Source organism: Archocentrus centrarchus, chromosome 16, assembly GCF_007364275.1.
Source record: "Archocentrus centrarchus isolate MPI-CPG fArcCen1 chromosome 16, fArcCen1, whole genome shotgun sequence".
NCBI classification, from domain to species: domain Eukaryota; kingdom Metazoa; phylum Chordata; class Actinopteri; order Cichliformes; family Cichlidae; genus Archocentrus; species Archocentrus centrarchus.
The window spans coordinates 465,910-491,402 of NC_044361.1; the positions used below are offsets into that span (position 1 = coordinate 465,910).

The 25,493-nt window shown below is 44.5% G+C and overlaps 3 protein-coding genes across 4 annotated transcripts in view; all 3 read left to right on the forward strand.

The window, feature by feature from the left end:
- The first annotated feature begins 2,980 nt into the window (after positions 1 to 2,980).
- mgat1a (alpha-1,3-mannosyl-glycoprotein 2-beta-N-acetylglucosaminyltransferase a) lies at positions 2,981 to 6,480 on the forward strand. Its single transcript, XM_030749928.1, has 3 exons — positions 2,981 to 3,139; positions 4,251 to 5,132; positions 5,284 to 6,480. The coding sequence occupies exons 2-3, from the start codon at positions 4,521 to 4,523 to the stop codon at positions 5,971 to 5,973; spliced, it is 1,302 nt and encodes a 433-aa protein (XP_030605788.1). The 5' UTR covers positions 2,981 to 3,139; positions 4,251 to 4,520; the 3' UTR covers positions 5,974 to 6,480.
- Positions 6,481 to 13,215: 6,735 nt separating this feature from the next.
- sh3bp5la (SH3-binding domain protein 5-like, a) lies at positions 13,216 to 20,907 on the forward strand. Its single transcript, XM_030750402.1, has 6 exons — positions 13,216 to 13,449; positions 13,833 to 13,895; positions 14,458 to 14,586; positions 16,008 to 16,172; positions 18,701 to 18,874; positions 19,082 to 20,907. Exons 1-6 carry the CDS (start codon positions 13,216 to 13,218, stop codon positions 19,622 to 19,624), a joined length of 1,308 nt encoding a protein of 435 aa, XP_030606262.1. The 3' UTR covers positions 19,625 to 20,907.
- Positions 20,908 to 21,106: 199 nt separating this feature from the next.
- Positions 21,107 to 25,493, forward strand: part of gabbr1a (gamma-aminobutyric acid (GABA) B receptor, 1a) — a 129,929-nt gene continuing 125,542 nt past the window's right edge. Inside the window, exons 1-3 of one of the 2 annotated variants that reach the window (XM_030749485.1) lie at positions 21,107 to 21,684; positions 24,016 to 24,102; positions 24,350 to 24,414. In XM_030749485.1, the coding sequence (XP_030605345.1) occupies positions 24,024 to 24,102; positions 24,350 to 24,414 (144 nt within the window). In that variant the 5' untranslated portion in view covers positions 21,107 to 21,684; positions 24,016 to 24,023. Of the gene's footprint in view, positions 21,685 to 24,015; positions 24,103 to 24,349; positions 24,415 to 25,493 lie in introns of those variants that run through there. The other variant, XM_030749486.1, reaches the window with a different exon arrangement.

The following is a 25,493-nucleotide window of genomic DNA, read 5'->3' on the forward strand; positions in this document are numbered from 1 at the left end:
CTCCATCAGAACCAGGCTCAGGGAGGGGGGGGTCATCTGCTGAGGGGGGGGGACAGAGATTAATAACAATTAATGATTAAATGCAGAGTGGAGTATAAACAGAATAAAAGAGGTGAATAAAAAGAAACACTCAGTGCATTATGGGAACCCCCCAGCAGCCTAGGCCTATAGCAGCATAACTAAGGGAGGGTTCAGGGTCACCTGATCCAGCCCTAACTATAAGCTTGATCATAAAGGAAAGTTTTAAGCCTAATCTTAAAAATAGAGAGGGTGTCTGTCTCCCGAATCCAAGCTGGGAGCTGGTTCCACAGAAGAGGCGCCTGAAAGCTGAAGGCTCTGCCTCCCATTCTACTCTTAAGTATCCTAGGAACCACAAGTAAGCCAGCAGTCTGAGAGCGAAGTGCCCTGTTGGGGTGATATGGTACTATGAGGTCTTTGAGATAAGATGGGGCCTGATTATTCAAGACCTTGTAGGTGAGGAGAAGGATTTTAAATTCTATTCTAGATTTAACAGGGAGCCAATGAAGAGAAGCCAATATGGGAGAAATCTGCTCTCTCTTTCTAGTCCCTGTCAGTACTCTAGCTGCAGCATTTTGGATCAGCTGAAGGCTTTTCAGGGAGCTTTTAGGACAGCCTGATAGTTTATGCTGCATTTATTTGGCAGCTACATTTACTGCACACTGTCATTCTTAATCTTACAGTATGTAATATTTGAAAGCAGCACTTGCAGCTTTGTTGGGTTTTGGAGGGTTTAGAGTTTTGATCGCTAACATTCAAACCTGTCAGAGTTTTGCTAATTTGAAGTACTCATATATTCTTTAGTGTTACTGATTTATGTATTGGAGTCTGCAAAATAATTGCAAGAATATACAACTATCATGTAGAAGTACTATATGATGTAAAATGTATACCTGAGTTTAAGGAAACCATTTGCCCTCATTCATATCTTGCTGTCATGGTGGTGGATGTGCATATTAAACTCTGACAGAGGTCAGTGTGAGGACAGGTAATCCCTGTGAGCCAAAGGCTCGAGCTTTCTCTGCTTTCTGACTGTTTTTTCTACTCTAGGGTCTATATGATGTCATAGAGAGGGGATATCCTTAATAAAGTCATCTCAGGCTGTGAACACTGAACTGTTGACATGCTGTTCAAAGGCAGCCACCAGGAAGAAGACTGGCTTGAATGGAAGGAGAAGGGAGCTAAAAGGGCTTGTTGCAGACAGTGAGGGGTTGCACCAGATCCCAATATAGGATAAGATAAAACTTTAAAAGATAAAACTTTAATGATCCCATGATGGGGAAATTTGTGCATTAGCAGCCCTAGTATGGAGAAGAAGGATAAAATAAAATGAAATAGACAACACTATATACATAAAATACAATAACAGATATCAAACCACTATATACATATACAAATAAGGAAAACTGTGATTTTGATCTATGACTCATGCAAACCTACTCTAGGTGCTGTAAAGAAGCACAGAAGATCTCTTTCTAAACAGTATATAAATCAACGATCAGCTGTTGGAGATTTTGTGAATGGGGACCTGCTGCAAAGAAACCACTACCCAGAATGCACCTGGACTTTGATGAGTCTTCATGAGATGCAGAGGAGCTGAAAGGATCCCGCTGTGAAGCAGGAAAGAGAGGCTGATGATAAGACCACAAGAGCCTTATTAACAATTTCAGGCATCATTTTGCCAGCAGAGACCAAGCTTAGCGGGACCATCAGCATTTCAGCAGGTCAGTGACCCAAAAGATCCAGGCCTGTATTAATATATAATGGATAGGAATAATATTTCACTTTGAGGGTTTCTACCTTTGACTGAGATACTAATTTATTAGGTACAGCAGGCTGAAAATAATGCAGCCTAATACAACAGCCAGGCAGTAAATTCACTCTTTATAGGGGTGATGACGGTTTTTAAATATGTGTCAGTTCAATTTTCTTGTTACAGTGTAGGAAAATCTGCATTTTATTTTGTAAGAATAAAGTGAATATCTTTGGGTTTGGGTGAACCCAGAGACTAAATGCTTTAGGTCTCATTTTCTGGTACTTTATAGACCAAGATTTTTAGATTCCTAACAAAAATAAGCAGTAATCTATGATGGAAATAATTAATAAATGCAGGAATAATAATAGAGTTCTAGAAACTCAACACTTAATTAGATGCAAAGGTGGTATCCAGTCAGCATTAATCTACTTTTAACAGAATGCTAAAATCAAAGAAAATTTTAATTTTTGTTTCTTTATTTATTGTGATTAAAAACTGAAAATAATTAATCTTGGTGCTGATTTAAAGACGAGAGGAGATATTCAGAGGCAGGATATTCAGGGCTGTAGGTCAGCTCTGTAGACTGAGGTTTAGCAGAAAATAAGCCACAGATTAATGAGCATAATCAGCAGTATTACTGTAAATGACTAGGATCTGGACTGTCAGAGGAAGAAGGTTTCTACATTTTACGTCATGTAGGCTTTACAGATCCACATTTCTCCTAAATTAGAAACCAATTCTGAATAATTGATTAGGTGTTTCTGGAATTTCCACAACCTCTTCACTTCTTTGGAGCTGCGCTGTTTGTGCAGGTATGCACGCTTTGCGCCCTTTGGATTGAACGCAGTAGACCACAGCGCAGCAGGAAACGGCCTTTATCCGTCTGTGTTCGTGTTGCTGGTGTTCAGGTACAGCGAGACAGAAGGTAAGCTTTTGTCTCCGCCCGTCTGGCTCATGCACAAGAAGATAAAGCGGTTTTTAGGCCTCCCTGACTGTGTTAGCACATGTGGTAGCCCCGCTGAGCGGAAGCAGACTGTGTGTGTGTGTGTGTGTGTGTGTGTGTGTGTGTGTGTGTATATATACAAAGACTTCAAAGGCTGCCGCTGTTTCTAATTAGCTCCGCTGAGAGCGGCTCTCACGTCAAACTGTTGCGTAATTTCTCAAGGTGACGGCTGGGGGCGGGACTTCCGCGTCTGCCCTCAAACCAGGAAGTCGTCGTGTTACTTTTTTCTCCTCCTCCTTTTCCTGAAGCCAGCGAGAAACGGGAGAAAGTCGGCGGCGAGAAGTTGCTGCAGAGTCGCGCCTCCTCTGCGGAACTTTCCCCGAAGAAATGCCCCCGGAGGAAGCAGCGGAGGCACCGTGAAGGTAAGGGCTGGTTTCGACGCTCCTCAGACTTCAGTGTTTACAGTGAGGGGGGGGGGGGGGGGTAAAGTCTGTGTTTCCAGCTGTTTCTGTGCCTTAATCAGCCGCAGTTGATCAGAGGCAGCCACAGGTGATAAGAAATAATCGATCAGAGTTTTGGGTGAATCATCACTCGGGCAACTTCCTGTCTGAGATCCTGGTTTCACTTTATGGAAACTTTCAGGTATGAGTGTGTGAGAGAAACTGAGGGAGGAAGGTGGGGGCAGGGCATGCAGGGCTGGCCCTGCCAAACATGCTAAAACTGCCACTTCGTATTCAGAGGGAGAAAAAACGTCCATATGAGCCAAAATAAGTTTTATTAATTTAACAAAACTGAACTAAAAGTGAAAATCCTGCCATACATAATTGATCGCACTTCAGCAGCTTATAACCAATTTAATTTTAATGTGATAAAGTACTGCGTGTAACTGCAGGGCTCACCTAATGGCAAATCGCCAACTGTACGTATATGATGCGGCCAGTATGACGTCATTAATAGCTGCTCATGGAACTGAGCATTTTCTCCATCACCGTCTTGGTGTTTAAATGAGTGAGGGTGGAGCTGTCGGTGAAACTAAGGACGGTTTGTGAATGGCAGATAATTTGCATACCCTGGGCAGCCCTGCTATCTAAGCCTGATAATGACCATCAGTTACACATTTAATCGTGTTTTATTCAATAAGACCTGAAACTCGCACTTGAGAGCATGAAGTGATGAGGAAAGCCTTGGTGGAGGGAGCGAGGCGAGGACCGTTTTCCCATTGATTCCTATACAATAATGCAGGTTTAAAGCACTTTTTCATTGCCTTCACTTTTCAGACCTGGAAGCTGTTTCCATCTTTAATACTGTCTATGTCTGAACACTGATCACTGAGGTCATGCACACAGCACTGCTCTAATAAACCATTACTGCAGATACTGACAAGACCAATAAAGCGCATAAAGATGGACAGAAAGGTGCTGTTAAACTTTAAAAAAGTTGGCTTTGACCCTTTGATTTGTTTGAGCAGCACGAGTGTGAGTAACCCTGTTTAAACCCCTGTAATGACTTGATTTTGATGTTTTGTTATTTCAGGTAAAAAGAAGATTTTGAAAGTTGGAGATTTGCCAGTTTTACAACTTTCCTCCGAGATGAATCCTGCCCTTCTTCAATTTTTATCGGTTTCCACCTCCACCAATGCTGTGTCTTTATAAGTTCAGCATCTGCAGATCGAGCCCGTGATGACACAGGAAATAGGCTGCCCCTCCCATATCCCATTCCTGTTGTCTCTAACAAGGACACATCTCTCTTAGCAGACCCTATCTTCCTGAAACTTCCCACCCTCCCGCTCTCTGTTTCTGGGCCATGATCTGTAAAAGAAGCTCTGTCATTTTCTGTGGTGCGTTCCTGTTTATCACCTGGAATGCCATACTGGTGCTTCTGCTGTGGGGGAGACCCCCATCAGGCCAAGAGCAGAAAGAAGCTGAAAGGCCGTCCATCGATATAGTGGATGGTGTGCTCCGGATTGTAGACTCGATCGAAGCTGAACTGGAGGTGCAGAAAAAAACCCTGCTGCAGATCCAGAATCATCAGTCGCTTTGGGAGCCGTCTGACAGAAACGGGCCAAAGGCTGCCCCCACCCGTCCGCCTGTCATCCCTATCCTTGTTATTGCCTGCAACAGGGTCACTGTGAAGCGCTGCTTGGACAAACTGCTGCAGCACCGGCCCTCAGAGGAGCTCCACCCAATCATAGTGAGTCAGGACTGTGGACATGCCGAGACTGCTGAGGTGATTCGTTCTTATGGAAACAACATAACTCATCTGAAGCAGCCGGATTTGTCTGACATCCAAGTGAGACCTGAGCACAAGAAGTTTAAGGGTTACTACAAAATCTCCAGGCATTACCACTGGGCGCTCAACCAAGTGTTCAAGACGCTGTCTCATTCCTCTGTGGTGGTTGTAGAGGATGACCTGGAGGTGATTATTTTAACATTAGGCAGCACTGAATTGCTTTTATCTCTACTCATTCTTTATATGCAACTGAAAAAACACTTAAAACTCTTTATTTAATCTTTATTTCACTTGTTGACAGTTATGTAAAACTGAAACTGTTCATCTCCTACTCTAGGTGGCACCAGACTTCTTCGAGTATTTCCGAGCCTTGTTGCCTTTTTTGAAATCTGACCCCAGCCTGTGGTGTGCGTCTGCCTGGAATGACAACGGCAGGGATGGCTACGTTGACCCCGGCAAGGCTGACCTGCTCTACCGGACGGACTTCTTTCCCGGCTTGGGGTGGATGCTCCTCAGGGAGGTGTGGGAGGAGCTGGAGCCAAAGTGGCCCGATGCTTTCTGGGATGACTGGATGCGCCAGCCAGAGCAGCGCCGCAACCGTGCCTGTATACGCCCGGAGATCTCGCGGACTCTAACTTTTGGTCGCCAAGGCGTGAGTCTGGGTCAGTTTTTTGACAAATACCTGCGTTACATTAAACTGAATACCGAGTTTGTGCCTTTCACCAAGTTGGACCTGAGTTACTTGAAGGAGGAGACCTACAGGGAGAACTTTGAGAAGGAAGTTTACAATGCTCCTGTGGTTAGATATGAAGATGTGAAGCAGGGGCAGCTAAAAGGACCTGGGCCCTTCCGCCTTCAATACTCCAGTAAGGACAGTTTCAAAATGATGGCCAAAAATCTGGGAATAATGGATGACCTCAAGTCTGGAGTCCCACGGGCAGGATACAGAGGGGTCGTCAGTTTCATCTCAAGAGGACGGAGGATCTACTTAGCTCCGCCTCCGGGATGGACCCAGTACGACCTCTAGTGGAGCTGATAAATGAGAATGTCTTTTTATAATCTCTTAAATGTGATATGGGGAAAGCTTTCTAAACCAAAGAAGAAAATGATTTGTGCTGTTGCTCTTTGCCCTTAATGATACAGAACGGATCCATTTCGGGGGGGCTTGCCAATGCACCTCAGGTCTTTTTTCATTCTTCCAAACATTTCTTACAGTGTAGGATTCCTGTGTTTTAGACAAATCTGCTGTAATTCAGATCTATTTTTATATGATGCACATGACATTCATTAATGCTTTCAATGCAGTTACCTACTTTACCACTTTTGTTTAAATTATTTGAGGTTCGGGTACTCTGACCTGAAACCTGAGCTGTGGTGTTGGGGTCTGGTAATAACTGAGTCTGTCATTTGATTTATTCTTTGTGCTTAAATGTTACATCACATGATTGTGTTTGATGCTGTTCTCCTTGCAGGCTTGTTACCCTGCAACTACACTTTATTTCTGGATTAAAAAATACACAACTTTACTTTTTAATTGTGTTCGCTCTCACTCAGTTCATGAGTCAAAGGTGCATGTTTTTAAAAAATAGCTTCAGCTGATTTTAGGATTTTAGTCAGACTGAACAAACAGCTGCTGTGACTTTGGACCAAATGTCTACATATTGTTGTGAAGCGCTATCAGCTGAAGCTGAGCGAGGGCTGGGCTGTAATTGTGTGCAATACCAGGCAAGTCATGTAGAGCAAATGCTCATTTACAAGGGCAGCCTGGGGAAAGCACCCCCCCCCCTTGTAGGCCCCTCAAAGACCCGACACAGAAATCTAACCCAGCCTTCGGCCACAGATGTGAGGATGAGAGGAGATGAGGCACTGGGCGTAGAGCCCCCCCCCCCCCCCCGGAGCCGCCATTTTAAAGTGAAGTCAATTATGTTTGAAACAGCTGCATCACAAATAGTTTTATTATAGGCCAAACACAGGTGCATTTTATGGTCTAAGGTATAGCACTGCTCATTTACAGACACTTAATGAACATGGTGCAGTGTTATACCTTTGTAATCAGTTTGACCATCTTAAATAACTGAACGACCCATAAAAAGGCACTAGAGGCTTCCTCCTGCTGCGGTTTGCATGTTCCAGCTGTGTGCCATCTTTTTATGTAATCTGAAGGTGAAAACCTTTCAGCAAAGGATGCATATCTGCATCATCAATTATCTCCATCCTTCCGCTTTAGTTCTCATTCTGCACCGTGAAAACTACAGACTGAAATACAGAGAAGAGAAGGGATTCATTTACATACTCATAAAAAGCACATTTACACACATTTTACAGTAAAAACACACAAAATACAATATACCAAAATACAGAGACATTACTGTTTGAACCCACAAACACACAAAGCAACATACCTCAATCCACTACCAAGGTTATATTTGTAGGTATCGTCCTTTAGGAACCGTCTACTTCCTGATATTTAACGCAAACAGCAGTATGTAAGAATACCCCACAACATCAGCAGTAATTGTAGTGGAAATAAAATGCAGACATAGAAAATAAACTTGCTCAGTATGAACCATATAAAGATGTTTACTAGACAAATGAATGAGCTCAGTCCTGCCATGAAGGACAGGTGGAAACTATAAAGCCTAATTACTTCCTCTCCACTCTGCACTCACAATTCCCCCATAAAGGAACTGCCACCTAGTGACCATTCTGAGATAATTCAGTGTCACTGACAATAGGTCTCCCTGCACCCCCCTTTCCCCTCCTGCACCCCCCTTTCCCCTCCTGCACCCCTCTTTCTCCTCCTGCACCCCCCTTTGTCATCTGGATGCATTTTAGGAACTGAGACATCCTTCAAAATGAAGCGGTGAGACTGATTTCTGAGATGCAGGCAGGAGGAAGGTGAACAGAGGAGATGAGGATGGGGACATGAGGTCAGGGCTACAAAGAATATCAGAAATAAAAAAACAGTGTGTATGTAAACATCTCAACACATCCACTGCTACACTGTTGCCCCCAGGGCTGAAAGTTGGAGTCATGTTGTGTAACCTACAGTGTTGCTTTGAATGTTTGGCTGTCTCTAAGATACTGATTACATACAGGGTGCAGCAATCAGAATCAGAATCAGAATCAGAAGGTTTTTATTGCCATATGGGTGAACAGGTTCACAGCATTAGGAAATTGCTGCGGTACTTCGTGCATACAGAAAAAAAACAAATAAGTATAAAAACTATAAGACAATATACAAGTATACAAATTGCAAATATACAGAGATATTAGAGCTATAACTATAGCACAATATTACAAAATTACAAAATATACAGTGCAGAGACTAATATTCCACTAATATGTACATCAGTGCAGTCAGACAGGTGCATAGACATAGGGTCATCAGCGTTTGTGGAGGGTGGTGGTAACAGTCTTAGGGTAATTGTTCATGAGTCCAACAGCAGAGGGGAAGAAACTGTTCTTATGGCGGGAGGTTCTGGTCCGTATGGACCGTAGCCTCCTGCCTGAGGGGAGAGGGTCAAAAAGTCTGTGCCCAGGGTGAGAGTGGTCGGCTGTGATCCGACCTGCACGCCTCAGTGTCCTGGAGGTGTACAGGTCCTGGAGAGATGGGAGGTTACAGCCAATCACCTTCTCAGCAGAGTGCACAACGCGCTGTAGTCTCTGTTTGTCCCTAGTGGTGGCTCCAGCGTACCACACAGTGATGGAGGAGGTGAGGATGGACTCAATGATGGCAGTATAGAACTGCACCATGGTCCTTGCTGGCAAGTTGAATTTCTTCAACTGCCGCAGGAAGTACATCCTCTGCTGGGCCTTTTTGACGACAGAGGTGATGGTGGGCTCCCACTTGAGGGCCTGGGTGATGGTAGTTCCCAGGAAGCGAAAAGAGTCCACTGTGGTGATGGGGGTGTCAGTCAGGATGATGGAGGGTAGAGGGGCTGTGTGCTTCCTAAAGTCCACTATAATCTCCACTGTCTTCTGGGCGTTCAGTACCAGGTTATTGTGGCTGCACCAGGACGCCAGACGTTTGACCTCCATCCTGTAGGCCGAGTCGTCCCCGTCTGACCTGAGTCCGATGAGAGTCATGTCGTCTGCAAACTTAATAAGCTTGACAGACTGGTGGTCAGAGGTGCAGCAGTTGGTATACAGGGAGAAGAGCAGAGGAGAGAGGACACAGCCCTGAGGAGTGCCAGTGCTGATGGTCCGGGAGTCCGAGACATTCTTCCCCAGCCTCACGTGCTGCTTCCTGTTCATCAGGAAGTCAATGATCCACCTGCAGATGGGATCTGGCACGTTCATCTGGGACAGCTTGTCTTGGAGGAGATCAGGGATGATGGTGTTGAAGGCAGAGCTGAAGTCCACAAACAGGATCCTGGCGTAGGTTCCCTGGGAGTCCAGATGCTGTAGGATGAAGTGCAGAGTCAGGTTGATGGCGTCGTCCACAGACCTGTTGGCTCTGTAGGCAAACTGCAGGGGGTCCAGAAGGGGGGCTGTGAGGGACTTGAGGTGGGACAGCACCAGACGCTCAAATGACTTCATGACCACAGAAGTCAGTGCCACAGGTCTGTAGTCATTTAGTCCAGTGATCCTTGGCTTCTTGGGGACAGGAACAATGGTAGCGGTTTTAAAGCAGACAGGCACGTGGCAAGCCTCCAGTGAGGAGTTGAAGATGTTCGTGAACAATGGGGCAAGCTCGTTAGCACAGTGTCTCAGGGTGGCAGGTGAGACACCATCTGGACCTGGAGCTTTGCGAGCTTTGACACTCCTGAACTGCTTTAGCACCTGGTCCTCCTGAATACAAAAGACTGTGGGGGTGGGGGAGGAGGGGGACTCTGGGGTGGGAGTCCTTGATGATGTGGGCTTCTCTGAGGTGTGGGGAGTGGGGGAGGTTGGGGGGTGAATATTTGTGTTGGCTGTATTGTAGTTGGGACTGGTGGAGGTGTGAAGGCTGCTGAACTGACCATCAAAACGACAATAGAACTCGTTCAGTCTATTTGCAGTTTGTAGGTCGTCTGTGGAGTGGGGGGTTTTAGGCTTGTATTGGTAATCTGCCTAAAACTTTTCCATACAGAGGCCGCGTCGTTCTCTGAGATCTGCTGCTGTATATTCTCAGAGTGATGTGATCTAGCAGTGGCCACTTCCTTGCTAAACCTGTACTTGGCCTCTTTGTAGCAGTCTTTGTCCCCACTTTTAAAAGCCTCCCTCTTCTCTATCCACAGCTGCTTCAGTTTGGGAGTAAACCAGGGTTTGTCACTGTTATAACACACCCTGGTGCGTGATAGCACAATGCTGTCCTCGCAGAAGTGGATATACGAGGTTACAGTGTCCGTGTAGTCATCCAGACTGTCACAGGCAGCCCTCATTGAGTCCCAGTCTGTAGTTTCGAAGCATGTGCGGAGCTCCTCCACAGCCTCACGGGTCCACTGCTTTGTTGTCCTCACCACAGGTTTTGAGAGCTTCAGCCTCTGTCTGTACGCGGGGATCAGGTGGATCATGTCGTGGTCAGAGAGGCCGAGTGCAGCGCGGGGCACTGCGTGATAAGCCCCGCTTATCGTGCTGTAGCAGTGGTCTAATGTCTTCTCCTCTCTGGTCGGACATGTGATATATTGTTTATATTTGGGAAGTTCCTGTCTCAGGCTGGCTTTATTAAAGTCCCCAAGTACGATGATAAGAGAGTCCGGGTATGTCCGCTCCATGCACAGAATCTGCTCTGTGAGCGCGCACTGGGCCTCGTGCACGTCCGCGTCCGGCGGGATGTAAACAGCAGCCAGTATGAATGAAGCGAACTCCCGCGGAGAGTAAAACGGTTTACAGTGAATGAAAAGATATTCCAGTGAGGGAGAGCAGTGCTTAGCAATCACTGTCACATCCGTACACCAGCCACTGTTTATGTAGAAGCAGACTCCTCCACCTGTAGCCTTGCCGGAAAGCGCAAGGCTGAGGAGCACCACAAAAATAGTGAACTAACTATAACTGTGCTGAATAGTGAATGACTTTATGCATTTATTAACAAAAACAACATCTACATTTTGTTTGATCAGGAAATTCAGCTCTTGTGGTAAATAATAATAAAATAAGAACCATCAACCAAACACACGTTTCAGTGGAGCTTCCAAAGAAAACCAGAATGTCTCAACTGAAGGACCCTGTTGGGGTTCAAACCCTCAACTCTCCTGCTGTTAACCAGCAGTGCTAACCATTGAGCCATGCTGACCCAAATTACTTGTGCGAGCTTTTATCGATGTTCTAGTTCGTGTTTGGTCCTGTTTGTTGTGCTATCTCACCAGCTGGTTGTGGAAGCTAGCTGCCCCTGCCTGAGTCTAACATGGGGTCCTTTCTTTTTAAAATCAAGTTCTTCCTCCCATAAGTGCTTGGTCTTATGGGATTGTCTTAATATTTTAGGGTCTTGACTGTTAGAGCAGAAAACATAGTCCGCACACCTAAGGGAAAAACAATTTATTTACCTCGAACAGCTGAGTTACGTTTCGGGCTGATTACCCTTCCTCAGACTTCACAGGGGTCTTGACTGTTGCCAGGAACTGGTGGCATATAGATAAAACTGAATGATCTTGTACAGTGCATAAGTCTTTCCTTCTAAGGAGCCAGATGTTCTTGTAATGTTTTAAAGTGATCTTGGGCAATAGTTCTGCAGGCTTTCTGGAGCTCCTTCAGAGTTTTTCTTGGGCACTGACTATTTCTTCACTCATTTTTGGTCCAGTTACTTAAGTTACTTAACACCGACCTGTGAATCACTCAAGCATAAAAAAGACACCTAACCCGAGGGATGAGACAGTGTTGTGTCTACACATGACAGAGACCTTAGCAAAGAGCCCATTTTAAGCACTTTGCTTCTTAGCAGCTTGTTGCTGAAAAATATCATTTGTTCTCATTTCTTTAGTCGAATCTCCAAAAAAAGAAAAAGATAACACAATCTGACAGTAATATTTTTGCACCAACAAGGTGATTTCCAAAGAGTTGTTAGCTGCAAACACAGTATGGTGAGCAGTGTGTCCTTAAAGAAACAGAGGAAACTGGACAAGTGGAGAACAAAAGAACTGCGAGGCCTAAAAAGGCCTAAAAAGCTATCCACAGCAGTATCTGAAAGTCATATCCTTAAGAAATAGAAAAAAAACATGACCCGACAGGACCTGAGAGATGTATCTGGACCTGTGAGGGCTGTCAGTGGTGGCAACTCTGTTGGTGCTACAGACTGTCAGTGCTAGAGGCTCTATCAGTGGTGGAGGCTCTGTCAGTGCTACAGACTGTCAGTACTAGAGGCTCTATCAGTGATGGAGGGTGTCAGTGGTGGAGGCTCTGTCAGTGATGGAGCCTCTGTCAGTTGTGGAGTCTCTGTAATGCTACAGACTGTCAGTGTTGGAGGCTCTGACAGTGATTAGAATAGTACAAACTGGCTTTCGTCTTATAGACTGCTCCAGTTTATGCTTGCACATGGTTCAATATTTGACTTCTCCCAGCAGAAGATAAGATATGAGGACTGGCTCTTTTGTACAGCACTGCACGTAGAAGTGGTTATCTTACATGACCAACATCTTTCCTTGTAGAGAAATGTACTTGTGCGTTCCGGTACTTATCTTGTGTGTTGTCTTGCATCAACATTGTGATATCTTGTACAGAAAGTTACTATGTTGTGCCGACAAATAGCGCCTTTAACACCTTGTCTATTGCGAGCAGCAGCAATTTTACTGTCAGGGAATGGTAACCAATTACAAGACCATAGGTTACCGTGTGTCGCAGCGCCGCTCGCTCACGGCTGTGTGAGCAGCGTGTCTACGGTGGCCGTTCTGATCCAAACTTCGACGTGCTTGTTCGCCTGTTTACCTCATTTGCAATGATGATGTGAGGCCGAAGCCGCTAGCTAGCTAGCCTAGCTACAGTATCGAAGAGCCGGTGAAAGATGGAGGGAAAGAGGCGTGTGGCGGGGGGACATTTCGATAGGCCCCCTTTTTACCGTTCATCTCCTGGCAGCTGTTTGATCTGAAAAGCGGCCGTTCCGTTCTCAGTAAGCCGCCTGCTTGTTAGCATGTTAGGAGGCAGGCTGGGCTAGCGTCAGTGGGTTTCAGTGTATTTAATATGGCAGCTAGCAAACGCAGGAACACTTATCAGTGCTGGAATTATTTTCTAATTCACCGCTACTCGGTAACCTTCACTCGTTGTTTGTAGTATCGGGTTTGTAGGTCAGCAAACCCCGCCTGCCGTTGAACACTCCTTAGCTAACGCTGTTGCTAACCGAAAGGTGCAGCCTGGAATGGAGCCAGGCGACCTGCGAGAGAGCCCCGCCGGGTCCGGGGAGTCAGACGTGGGGGACTGGAGGGAGGGTATTCCCGGCGGGGATGAAGAGGTCAAAACTGCAGAAAGCGATGGAAAGACTATAGAAATGGCTCTCCGAGACATTTGCGAGGAAGGAGGGAGTGACAAACAGAAAAGCCCCGGAGAGCAATTGCACAGTCCATATGAAGAGGAGCTGGACCCCAGGATTCAGGTACCTGAAGTATCCCACTCGTTGAATCTGTTGGTGACCGTTAAGTATCCTTCAGCTCGATGATTGAGTGAGTCAGCCACTCTTAAATTACTGTTACCCGCACCTGGGTGTGTACCTTCTGGATTACTTTCGGGTTAGTGTGACAGACAGGTAGTTATGTGATCAAATGAGCGCATCTTCATTATTTATTTTAGAGACATTGTGTTCATAATGCTGTAATCTGTGCAAATCCCTGTCACATCTGAAGTGATTATCCTGTGACATACCTGTGAAGTGTATCACCTTTCACTCCCAGCCTGTTAATCACTGTCATTACAGTAGCACTAATACTTGATGAATATAACAGAAATACACGAGATAAATACAGCTGTTTTTTTTCACAGGAGGAGCTGGAGCATCTCAATGAAGCCAGTGCAGAAATCAACAGGCTAGAACTGCAGCTGGATGTAAGTGGAGATATTTAATAGGCAGAATTCACTTATAAACACAGCTTCTCTTATTAAAATTGGCCCCTTTTCTGTCCTTCTGCATGTATTAATTGTTTAGACTTTGGGCAGTGTGCCACTGTTTTCCTGTCCCCTTAGAATCATAACTGATAGGTTAATTGATAATGAAAATAATTAGTTGCAGCCCCAGTTGAAATGTATGCCAATTTATACGACGTGCCCTGGTTTTCTTCTCAGATTAAATAAATTGCTTTGATGTTGACAAAACAAACTCATTATAGATGTAAAAAAACATGTATTGGCACCCTGGGAATTGCTTCTGTGTGTGTTTGTGTCTAAATATTTTATTAGTCTACCCCGAAGGTGCTAATGAATATGATAATTTTGTTTTCCAATATCTGTAAAGCACAGACTCTGGAAAAGTGTGAGCTCTTAAAATGGAAGATGTAGTGGTGATTTCTGACACTCACTGAATTGGCTGCTCACTTCCTGTGTGAAATCTAATGAGTTGCTGCATTACAGGTAAATTTAATCCTGTTGTTTTCATGCATTGATCGTCCAGGATGCCAGATCGGGGTACCGGAAGATCCTCACAGAGTCTGCCCGAAAGCTGAACGCTCAGAGCTCTCAGCTCGGCAGCTGCATAGAAAAAGCAAGGCCTTATTATGAAGCTCGACGCCTTGCCAAAGAGGTAAAAAGGTTTACATCTGTTTCTGTGTAAAATGGAAGAGTATGTGTTAGAGACCCGCATGCTTTTTATTGCCGTGTCTGGATTCAGGAGTGAGAATCAGGAGTTGTGCTCGAGGCGAAGGGAGAAAACAAACCTGTGCTGTGGCTGCAGTTTGAACAGGCAGAGGTTCTGAGCAGGGAAGAGAAATCTGAGTTCAGGTGTTTTTTTTGAGAATCATACTAATCCCCAGTGTAAATTGCATCTAGGTCTAAACATAATTTGAATACAAAATGCTTGTTCTGTTCCTTTAGGAGAAATGGTTTGGGGCGATTTTGTGAAACCGCTAAATAAACAAATCTGAAGTATGAATCTGTTTCCTTGGAAAACCATTATTAATGATGCCTGTACACGTACATGTATATACACGGGTGTGTTTGCTGTATGCCTGAGTGTCAGTATAATGGCAGCAAAGCTGACTGACATGATGAAGCTGCCAGTGTCAGAGACAGGCCGTGTAGCTAAGAGCTAAATGCCCACATGTTGGCTGCTGCTGTGGAAGGTAAACGCCACTGTTACATATTTGCTTTGTGCCATTAAATCAGCTGTTGCTGGCCGATGTCAGTACTGTGTGATGATGACATAGGCAGTACAAAAGAGGAGCTTGGTTATGGAAACTTGAGCTGTGCATTTGTGTCGTTGCCATCTTGGTTTTTTTGTAAGTGGATGTGACAAATGGGCGGAACTGACCATGAAACTGTATGCTCATTGGCTAATGACCCGTGTCTGATAATGAAGTCACTCAAGTGGCTGCAGAAACTGTAACACCTGTCATAGTCTGTAATGTTACCTGATTAAGTCATTTGAAGAATGACCACCTAAGGTACCAGATCAGCCCCGTGGATTTGGAGGAACTAGCTGACCTTATCCACTCGGGGCAGCGTTTTACTAAATGAGAGTGCTCACTGTTTGCCCATGTTAGCAGGCATGCTAGCATTAGCTAACATAGGCCAGATGAAATACAGCTCAGTGTCAGATTTGATCCCTCGACAAGCCGGTTGCTCGGTGACATCAGTGGTTGGTGGAGTCCATTTCTACGCTTCTGTTAGCACGTGTTGCTCAGCGTTGATGCAGGTAGCAGAGGAGAGGCGCTGAGACACCTGCGAATGAGCACAGGCATCACATCCTTTGGAATTTTGATGTTCACATAGAAATCAGTCTCTCTTTTTAAAGTTACATTACAGTATGTTCAGACATGTTCATATCCAACACACACTTAAAGTGAAAGGCAGTTTTGTTTTCCTTTAATCACACGTACCTAAAGGATTTTGAATATAAAAACTGCAATATACAGAGAGGGGACTGTAATAGGGCTGAAGAGAACAGGGGTGTTGTGTCCTTATTCCACTCCTGCAGCTTGTTAAAGGTTTGTCTGCTCTCTGTAGGCACAGCAGGAGACTCAGAAGGCAGCTTTGAGCTACGAGAGAGCAGTTTCTATGCACACGGCTGCCAGGGAGATGGTCTATGTGGCTGAGCAGGGCCTGCTGGCTGATGGCAAGAACACCCTGGATCCCACCTGGCAGGAGATGCTCAACCATGCTACCGCCAAGGTAACGGAGAACAGCGAGGGTACCGTTTTAAGATGCACAGAATAAACTGCCTTCAGAGTGCTTTCATTTTTGCTTGTTACCTTAACGAGGATGCTGTGGCCTTACAGAACTTTACAGAGTTCAGTGATAGTTCAGTAATCACTGCGAGTTCATCTTGGTAGAGTAGGCATTGTGTTTAATTATTCTTATTAGGCTCTAGTGTTTTTAGTGTGCACACACGACCTCACTGCTCTGCTGTCTGCATTGTGTGTGGAAAATAAGTGTGGAGATAAGTGGCAGTGATTTTTGGCAGCCTTGGATACATTCACAAACTCACTGTTGCTGGGTTACAGTTGGCAGACTCAACAGAAAAAATCTGGAGCCAGACAGCTGGTGAACTTGAGTTTCCTGTCAGCTGTAACAGGTATCCTGGAAGACAGGATTTCCTGAAGAGCTCTGTAAATGCTTCAGACTTGTTTCTTCATTTCACTTACAGAGCTCTTAAAGAGAGCTTTAGATCTGAGTTTGGCCTGACTTCCAGAGTTTATATTGATAGCTGAACTAATTCAGCATTGTGGAGTAGTTATAGTCATCTCATATCAGCCTGTAGAGGGAGAGCAAAGTGAATCATCCTCTGAAACCACTCCAACTTTAGGGAAAACAGGCCTTACAAGCTAACAAATTTACCTAAAAACATTCCATTATTTTAGCACCGATGTCTTGTTAGCTGTTAGATAATGCTGGCTGCAACAGTGACCAGTGTAGCCTTGCAAACACAGTAACTTTACTCACAGCACTCTGAATCATCTGTCTTACACTAAAAAGATGAAGTCATTGCTGCATCAGCCACTGATTTTGATTTTTACACCAAAACTGAAGTACAGTCCTCTTGGATTGGCTATACCACACAGAACAGCCATGCTATTTGTCAGTTCATTTCTCTGAGGGAGGCAGTAACAGCGTGACACAGTAAAAAGGTTCAGTTCAGTGATTCTAGTTAGCTGAAATGAGGCCTAGCGGGCGCTAATCAGCTACAGCGTGAGTTTAAAAAAGGAGGAAACTGTCCACAGAGACCCAGACGCTCTGATCATGCTTTTTGTTCCTGTAAAGTTGAGCATTGTAGTGTGGGAGTTTGTAGGGGCTGACTTACTTTTGGAGTCAGCCTTAAGTGGCCACTGGAGGAGCTGCTGTTTTGGCCACTTTCACTGGCTTCAGTTTTCAGTCCCACAGGTTTCCCTTTGTTGGCAGACTTACTGAATGCTTCAGCTTCAGTCACTGAACTGTAGCAGAGTAAAATATCCAAAGACACCACGCTGCAGCTTTCAGGCTTTTCTGTTTTTTTTTAACTTGGTGACAGAACTGAAAAGGGGCACCCTCCTGAGTGCTGCCAACAAATATTTAAAATGTGATCATATAAATGAATATTTAAAAATATTTGATTGTGGGATTCCACCATGAAAGTTGTTGAGGGATAACGGCGCACTATCAGAGTCCTTCTAGGAGCAAAAAAGAACAAATACAGTTGCCTTTTATTGTGAAGGGGGAAGTGTTGGGGTGGCAAACAGTTTTTTGTAGGTAAAGCACAGACGGGATGTGTAGGAACCGTTGTGTTAACATGACAGAAGAATAAGAGAAGCAGGTCTCGCCACTCATCATGAACTGGCTTTGGGGAATTCTTTGATCGGCCTTTTTCAAGCATCATCTAAATAAACTTTAATTTCAGTGCTCATGGGGAAACTGCATTTACAGGATCACCAGTGACATCAGACAAAACCACATTAAAGGTTTGCCAACTTTACTCTGAAATTAAGTTTTAAAAAAGCTTTTCCCCTGGAAGTTGGACCTCTTCCAATGAGTCAGGAATCTTTGAGAGCCATTTATCTTACAATGTCTGCGGCACTTTCCACCTACCAGACTGCGTACTGTACGTGTCAAAGTCAGAAAAGCTGTTTAGCAAAAGCCTGAGTGCAGCTCTCATTGCTCCTGATGCTCAGAGAGAGGTGAGTGATTCATGTTCCTCTAATTAGGGAGTGGAAGTGAATGGATATCAGCTGAGCACCTGAAGGTAAGCCGTGTCAAGTCCCAGCATTTATCTGCTTCTTATTTTCGTCTCCATTTCCTGAGTCTGGTAAGTGTGCCAGGCTTTGCGGTTGGCAGCTAGCTTGTGTCTAAAGAGACCTTAAAAACACAAACCTGTCTGATGCTTCGGTGTCATCTCTACTGGACTGATTCACATCTGTGCGACTCCTTTAAATCAATAAGTGAACAGGATTTTTTGGTAGCGTCGACCGTCGCCGAGCACAAAGTCTGAATTTCTCTTTATTGTTACATGTTTTTAAAAATATGTCCAGGAATTTAGAAAAGAGAAACAAAGAGTGAAACTCAAGGTTTTTCACTTCTTTTTTATTTTGTATAATTCTTACAAGAACTAATGAAGAAGCATGAATGAAGAGAGGGCAGATACAGCATCAACACAAAGTTTCTGATGAAACCAGTCACAATATTTGCATTAAGAGAAATCTGTGTGTGTTACTGTGTGCGCGTGGCAGGTGAACGAAGCAGAGGAAGAGCGACTCCGCAGTGAGAGGGAGCACATGCGTGTCACACACGCCTGTCAGGAGGCGGAGGCGCGGGTGCAGATGCTGCAGAAGTCCCTCAAGAGAGTCATCATCAAGTCCAAACCTTACTTTGAGCTCAAGGCCCAGTTCAACCACATACTGGAGGTAACGCAGACACAGAGCCCAGTGATGGCTCTGTTTGTGAGACACTTTCTGTTTAGCGTTTCCCATTCTTAAGAAGCTTTTGCTGTAATTATGCTGCAGTATATTCTGTATTTTATGGATTTGCTGGAGGTCACTGGGAGGTTATTTTCCTGCTGGCATGAAATCAGTGTTGAAATTGATGATGAAAGTTGCTTTTTGTGACTCCAGGAGCATAAGGCCAAAGTGCTGCAACTGGAGCAGCAGGTAGCCAAAGTGAAGACCCGCTATTCAATCGCCCTGCGGAACTTGGAGCAAATCAGCGAGCAGATCCATGCTCAGAGAGGGCGGGACCCGGGTGAGGGGGGAGGACGCCCTTCTGTCTGTGCCGGGCGGAGCCCCCCAGTTGGAGCAGAGTCTGACATCAAAGTTCAGGTCGAAGGTGGAGCCTGCGGCGGCGGTGCTGTTGGAAGAGATGGAGTGGACGCGTCCATCGACCTGGTGGAGAAATACAGGGAGAAGGAACATGAAAAGGAGAGGGAGCGAGCCGGCTCGGATTCCCTTTCGGTCTTCAGCCTGCAGACCATCGCTTCTGACTTGGAGAAATACGACTCTGTGGAGCACCTCGGGGACCTCAGCGATGTGGGGAGCATCACTGGGGATGAAGGCGAGAAAGCGGGAGTGATCAGTAAGAGAGACAAGCTGGTGGAAACGAGCGCCAAAGAGCGGCAGCAGCAGTTCTACAAGCAGCACCACCGAAGCTTCAGTTTGTGAGGCTGTGATAGAAACCGCTGCAGTAAACAATGCAAAAATCCAAATTCACATTAGCGTAAACTTCCCTCATTAAAAGGTACCAAACACGAGTGTGAGCCAGGGAAAAAGAAGGAAAGCTGGAGTGATGGGTGTAAATAAGCACACGCACATTATTCTAAAGCTGAACACAGTTAACAATGCAGCCTAGTTCGAACACTACAGGATCTACAGAGCTTACATCCCTGCAGGACACAGACTCAGTATATTTACTCCCTCTGAAGGATTCTGGGTAGAATTTGTTCCTTGAGCATGAAGGAGCAGCTAAGAAAGATGAAAAGGCTTGTTTGAACAGACGTATTTAAAAAGGCATCATTTTTTGCTTTCCCAGGCGAATTGTTGATCTAACTTGGTGAGACTGGTAAACCCCCCCCATCATTGTCGTCCTCCATTGTTTCCTCTCCAGTCGAGTTGAGTCTCATCAGCGTTTGCTTCAAGGTAGAAGGTCGCAGGGCCCCCGAGATCCCCGCCCCCTCATCGAGTAGGGAAGAATGACAAAAACGTTTCTCTGTTGCTGCAGAGCGGAAGCATGTTTGAACTCGTGTTTCATATATTTATTTCCTGTAACATGCTGCAAGGTGTGCTTTTTTTCTGTTTTTAAGAAGAGAGAATGCGTTTTTTGAAAATTCCTGAGATGAGTATAAAGACAGCATGCGCTCCAGCTCCGAGTGTTTCCGATGCTGAAACAGATACTGACACAATCAGCCTTATTGCTTTGATTTTCTATGTCGTGACACTGTAGTCTTATGATCCACATTATTTGGATATTGTTTACATAATTATTTGTGCTCTCGGTGTAATTTGAATTGTGCCTTGACACAGAAGAAGTTTAGCTTGAGTAGTTTGGAACCATTTAAATCTGAAGTGAGCACCCTTCTTATGATTGAAAAAGATTTTAACAGGCTGACTCACCGTTTTTGATGACTTTATTTTTTTTGTTCTTTTATGATTGTATTTTGTCAAAGAAGCAAAACAGTGAAGTCAGAAAAATGACTTGTAAATGTGTGTAATTATTACAAAGCTGGAAAATACTGACGTGTACAGATGTTGACTTTTTGCTGTACAGATGTTCTGGATATTGCAGACATATTTAAAGCCTCATTATTGTCACAGTTTATCTGAAATGCCTCACTTTTCACTGCTGCTGTCCTAACAGTTATTCTTCACCCTCTCAGTTGCATTTGTGAATTAGTCAGGATTGCATTGTCACACCTGTAATCAATAAAACCAGATCATTCTGCTTGTTATCATGTGCAGCGTGTTTCTTCCCCTGTCAGCAGAAACATAAATATGAAGCAGGATGAGAGGAGAGGCTGTGATTTAATAGATGACCAGTGTTGTAGAGATGACTGATTGCTGCCTCGTTGACTTAAGCTCCACAGAGCTTTAGAGAAAGGCTTAACAATGTAGTCCGTGTTAATACCGCAGCGCCATGTCTGCCTCTCGTCTCCCTGCCGCCGATGTAATTATCCACGTGGGGTGAATCTGCAAGCTTATCATAAATCCAGACCCGCGTATTAAGATCGCGGTATGTTTTTGCTGCTGTGGACGATGGCATGTTCCATGTTGGGAAGGAGGGAAAGAAAAAAACTCGGATAGATGCGTGAGAGGGGCTGTTACGCACGGTGCGTCTCCATCATGACGTCGTGAATTAGCTGAAGATTGTAGAGGTGGAGAGAGGAAGAAAGGAGGGGAGTGTGTTGAAGCGGCGTTTCGTCGTTGATGGTGGGGTTGCGTTTGTATATAGTGGATGATTTTTCTGTATGGATTTTTTGTCATCTCTTCTCTTAGCCATGCGTAACTGCAATACACGGAAACCATCCGAATAAGAAGCGTCTCGTTTTTGTACCGTTCTGTTTACGCACGGAGCAGCTTGCACATTTATTGTATAGCCATATTAACAGAGCCATATAATCGTTGCAAAGATGCATATTTCTACCAAATAATCTGACACCGGGCTTTTCCCCTGGCGGGTCCCACCCGGAGGACTCACTGTTATCTTCACTGAGCGCATCGAAACTATAGTAAGTACACACACATGCTACAGCTTTGCTTCAGGGCGCTACATGCTATTCGTGCTGTAGGTCGCAATATGAGAGCACATTTATTCAGGAGACGCTCCGTTTCCCGTGAGCGGAATTCAGACAGCTGTCACATCTGAATGCAGAAGGCGTTCATTTTGCGATGGGCCTAATTTGTTTGGATCCATCGTGTTTGCGTTCACATTCTTGTGCCTTTAGAGAGAGAATGCGAGCTTTTGCTCCTCTTTATGCAACACGCAGCCGCTTCAGGCTGATGACATGATATTTGGACATTCTTTCATGGGAGGACTTGTTAATATGGTCGGCCTTCCTCTACAGGCCATCACGGATTCCCTTGTCAACACCCGACAAGCAACTACCGGCAGCATACGGTTGGTGGCACCCTCACTGTGACCCTAGCGTCTCTGTAGTTCATGCTCAGCCATGCACAAAATGCAGCATCTGAGAGTACGTGCATGTATCTCCACGGCTGTGGAGCCGCCAGAAAATAGCCACTACGGGCTATTCTCATCATCATTGTGGTGCTGAAATGGGCCGGATTAGCTCTTATCCAGGGCAGCTTCCGGCAGAAGAAACACACAAGGAAGTGTAGGCAGTGTGTGTGAAGCAGTGACTTTGGCGGTGGATGGCGTTCAGGTGTGTGAGATGCTTCACACGGCAGTTGTGTTTTGGAGGCGCTGTCCGTAGTGCTGAAGCCGTAATTGCTTTTCCAGCTCTCGGCCATTCGATAGCCCCCCTTCTGTTAGCTCTGTCTGCTCAGTGCCAGCGCAGCCTCAGCTGATGGAGTTGGCTGGCTGTGTGCTGTTAGGCTGCCTCAGTCCGTGCGCTCACTCACACAGTGCGCTTTTATCCGGCTGGGTGTGTGATCGCTGATATTAATGACTCCTGCTGGGCTGTCCTTCTTTCTCTCCCTGCTTCCCACACGGGACCAGAGCGCGCGCACACACACACACACACACACACACACACACACACACACACACACACACACACACACACACACACACACACACACACACACACACACACACACACAGAGCATACTTTAGTGGTGGTGTCTACCTCCTGCATGCTTCTTGTCAGTGAACTCTAAAATACCCCGGTTAATGCTAATGAAGTTTCCAGCAGAGTTTGTCTGCCTTCCACAAGCAAGCCTCGCTGCCATCTGTCTCCCTCACTGTGGTGCTTTGCTTCGTTATGGCCCTCCACCCATCCCATTCCCACACACACACACACACACACACACACACAAACACACTTGCTCTATCTCTCTACTGTCTTGTTAAGCGTGATTGTGTTTGGATGATGATACAGGGTGTTTATCATTGGAACTGTACGTGTGCATGTTCCCCTGCCTGCCAGCTCTCCAGGGGCTTTGGGACTCCTGAGTGTTTTTACTTTTCCCAGTACTCATAGCATACTTCTTTCTGTCTGCTTTCATGGAGTCTGTGTACACATTAAACACAGGTAACATAAGAGGTATTTGCTGGTGTGACACACATTATGAACTGTAAATTCACACTGTGTGAAGAAATTTCACACATCACAGTGCAGTTACAGGTGTAGAATTGCAGCATATGGGAAAATAAAGTTGTCTAGGCCCTTTTAGGGGTCCTCAGAGAGCTGCCAAGTCTGATAAATTGCCTCAAGTGAAAAAAGTCTGCAGACCTCTGTAGGCCACTCTTTATCTCTGTTTGAAGGCTCCAAGAACTGCTGCTGCATTATGGACACAAATCTCTGATCAAACTGTCGGCAGTCGCGCTGCATTCAGCCAAGCTGCTTGTGAATAGCTGAGGTGAATCATTGTTCCTTAAAAGTCTGTCAACACACCAAATAGCACCACTCACCTTGTAAAAAGAAAGCTTTTGCAGCCACACTTTACAAGCTATTCAGGATATTTTTCCACCCTGGAAGAGAAGAAAAGTCTGCTCAGTTTACTTTGGTGTGAAATGGGGATCCACTTTGCAAAAAAATATCAGCATCAGCCATCAAAGCCTGAGCTGAAATCTTGTCTACAGGGCTTTTGAAATGAACCTGAGCTGTCTGCACTGTGAATACAAACAGAAGCAGAGAGAAAGAAAAGTGGCCTCATCGTGCAGCTTATCCGCCAGGTTGAAAAGGGAGCTTTTTTGTTGCCAAAAGGTTGATGCAGTGAAGCGAAAATGACTGCATCTTAGAACAGAGTGTGCAGCATTAATACTGTAAGGATATTTTCTCAGTAACCCATTTCTTTTTTGTCTCTTCTGTCTTCTTCCAGAACTCTTGATTTCCCATTTTAAAGCCTCTCTCTCTCTCTCTCTCCTTCTCTTTCAGATCCAGAAATGGCACGGCTATTGTTTCTGATTCTCCTCTGTGCTCTTCCATCTCTCGTTGTGCCCATACATAATTCATCTGCTGGAGGTAATTTGTGTGCAGGAATCAGTGTGTGTGTGTGTGTCTGTTTACAATATGCAATAATGGACAGAAGTAACTCTGCAGAGATTGCTAAGTGACCTGAATGAAACGCTGCAATTTGTGCAGCGAGGAAGGCGTCAGTGAAATAGATAATATATCATGTTGCTGTAATATATCTGCATTATCTGGAGACATGGAGCTTTCTCTCTGCACTCTTATCGTCCTTCATTCTGTCTTCTTTCTTTTTTCCCAGGCTGTGCCATCATCCGGCCTCCCAGGGACGGCGGGATCCGCTACAGAGGCCTAACACAAGAACAGGTACTGTGGTTACTGCAGAGTATTGAAGCTCAGCTCAAATCAATCACAGGAAACTACTGCTGAAGATTTTCAAAATAAGTGACACAGAAGTAGAAGTATTTGTACCTGCCAGTTAATGGACTGTAGTGTTCCTCCTTTTTATGGAGGACTTAATGCCAATAAATAAATGGAAATAATCTCATATAATTATAATCCATTAAATTAACTTAAAATCATATAAAAACAGACATTTATTAAATTAAAAACTGTGACATAAATAAAAATTCCAGTAGTACGATGATTTAATTTGATTTTTGTTTGTAAACTGGGGGGGCAAAGGAAAAAATACATGAATAAATAAATAACCAAATAAAATAATATCATATTAAACCACCAAAGATTACATTTAAAAATAGATATATAAAATTATATATAGCATATTCAATGATATTTTGAAAATGGGCATGAATTAATTCATAAAATGTGAAAAATGTATTTTCTATTTTAATTTTCTTCTGTATTTTTTCCTTTTTATTGATTTTTATGAAGTAGAAGAAGAAATAAATCCAATTAAATGTAAGATGAAATAAAAAAAGATCATAAATAGAAAACAAACATACATGAATAAATTAAATCAAAAATATGTTGTAAATTATTTAATGTCTACAGTTCTTACTTTTGATGCTCTTAATTAAAATTTTCTCAGAGCTCTGAATTTCTTTTTGGCACTTTCAGTCCTCCATACTCTCATTGAATATGAAAAAATTAGCTGGTGATTAAAACTTTATGAAGAGGGATATTTTATATAGCGACTGAATGATTTTATAATAATATAGTGACTAACAGAGAACCCATGTGAGACTTGGCAGGCTGCAGCTGTTGACACCATGAGAGCCGATGTTTACTGGAGAAAAGGAAGTTTGGAGCTCAGAAACACCAGAGAACATCTCAAACTTGTCGTCTGGCACTTCAGCTTTAAATGCTCAGTCACACATGCCTCATGCTGCACCAAATGTACAAACATTGAGCTAAACTCCAGGACAGTTTTGCCAAGACCACTTGTGAGCGATTATAACTGATAATGGCACTGAGCTGAGGTG

What these genes read in the sequence shown, in the direction of transcription:
- sh3bp5la (XM_030750402.1), top strand. Translation starts at nt 13,216, where the DNA reads ATGGAGCCAGGCGACCTGCGAGAGAGCCCCGCCGGGTCCGGGGAGTCA. An exon ending in AGCTGGACCCCAGGATTCAG is followed by an intron (nt 13,450 to 13,832) that starts GTACCTGAAGTA and finishes TTTTTTTCACAG; the next exon opens with GAGGAGCTGGAGCATCTCAA. An exon ending in GGCTAGAACTGCAGCTGGAT is followed by an intron (nt 13,896 to 14,457) that starts GTAAGTGGAGAT and finishes TTGATCGTCCAG; the next exon opens with GATGCCAGATCGGGGTACCG.
- mgat1a (XM_030749928.1), top strand. Translation starts at nt 4,521, where the DNA reads ATGATCTGTAAAAGAAGCTCTGTCATTTTCTGTGGTGCGTTCCTGTTT. An exon ending in TTGTAGAGGATGACCTGGAG is followed by an intron (nt 5,133 to 5,283) that starts GTGATTATTTTA and finishes CTCCTACTCTAG; the next exon opens with GTGGCACCAGACTTCTTCGA.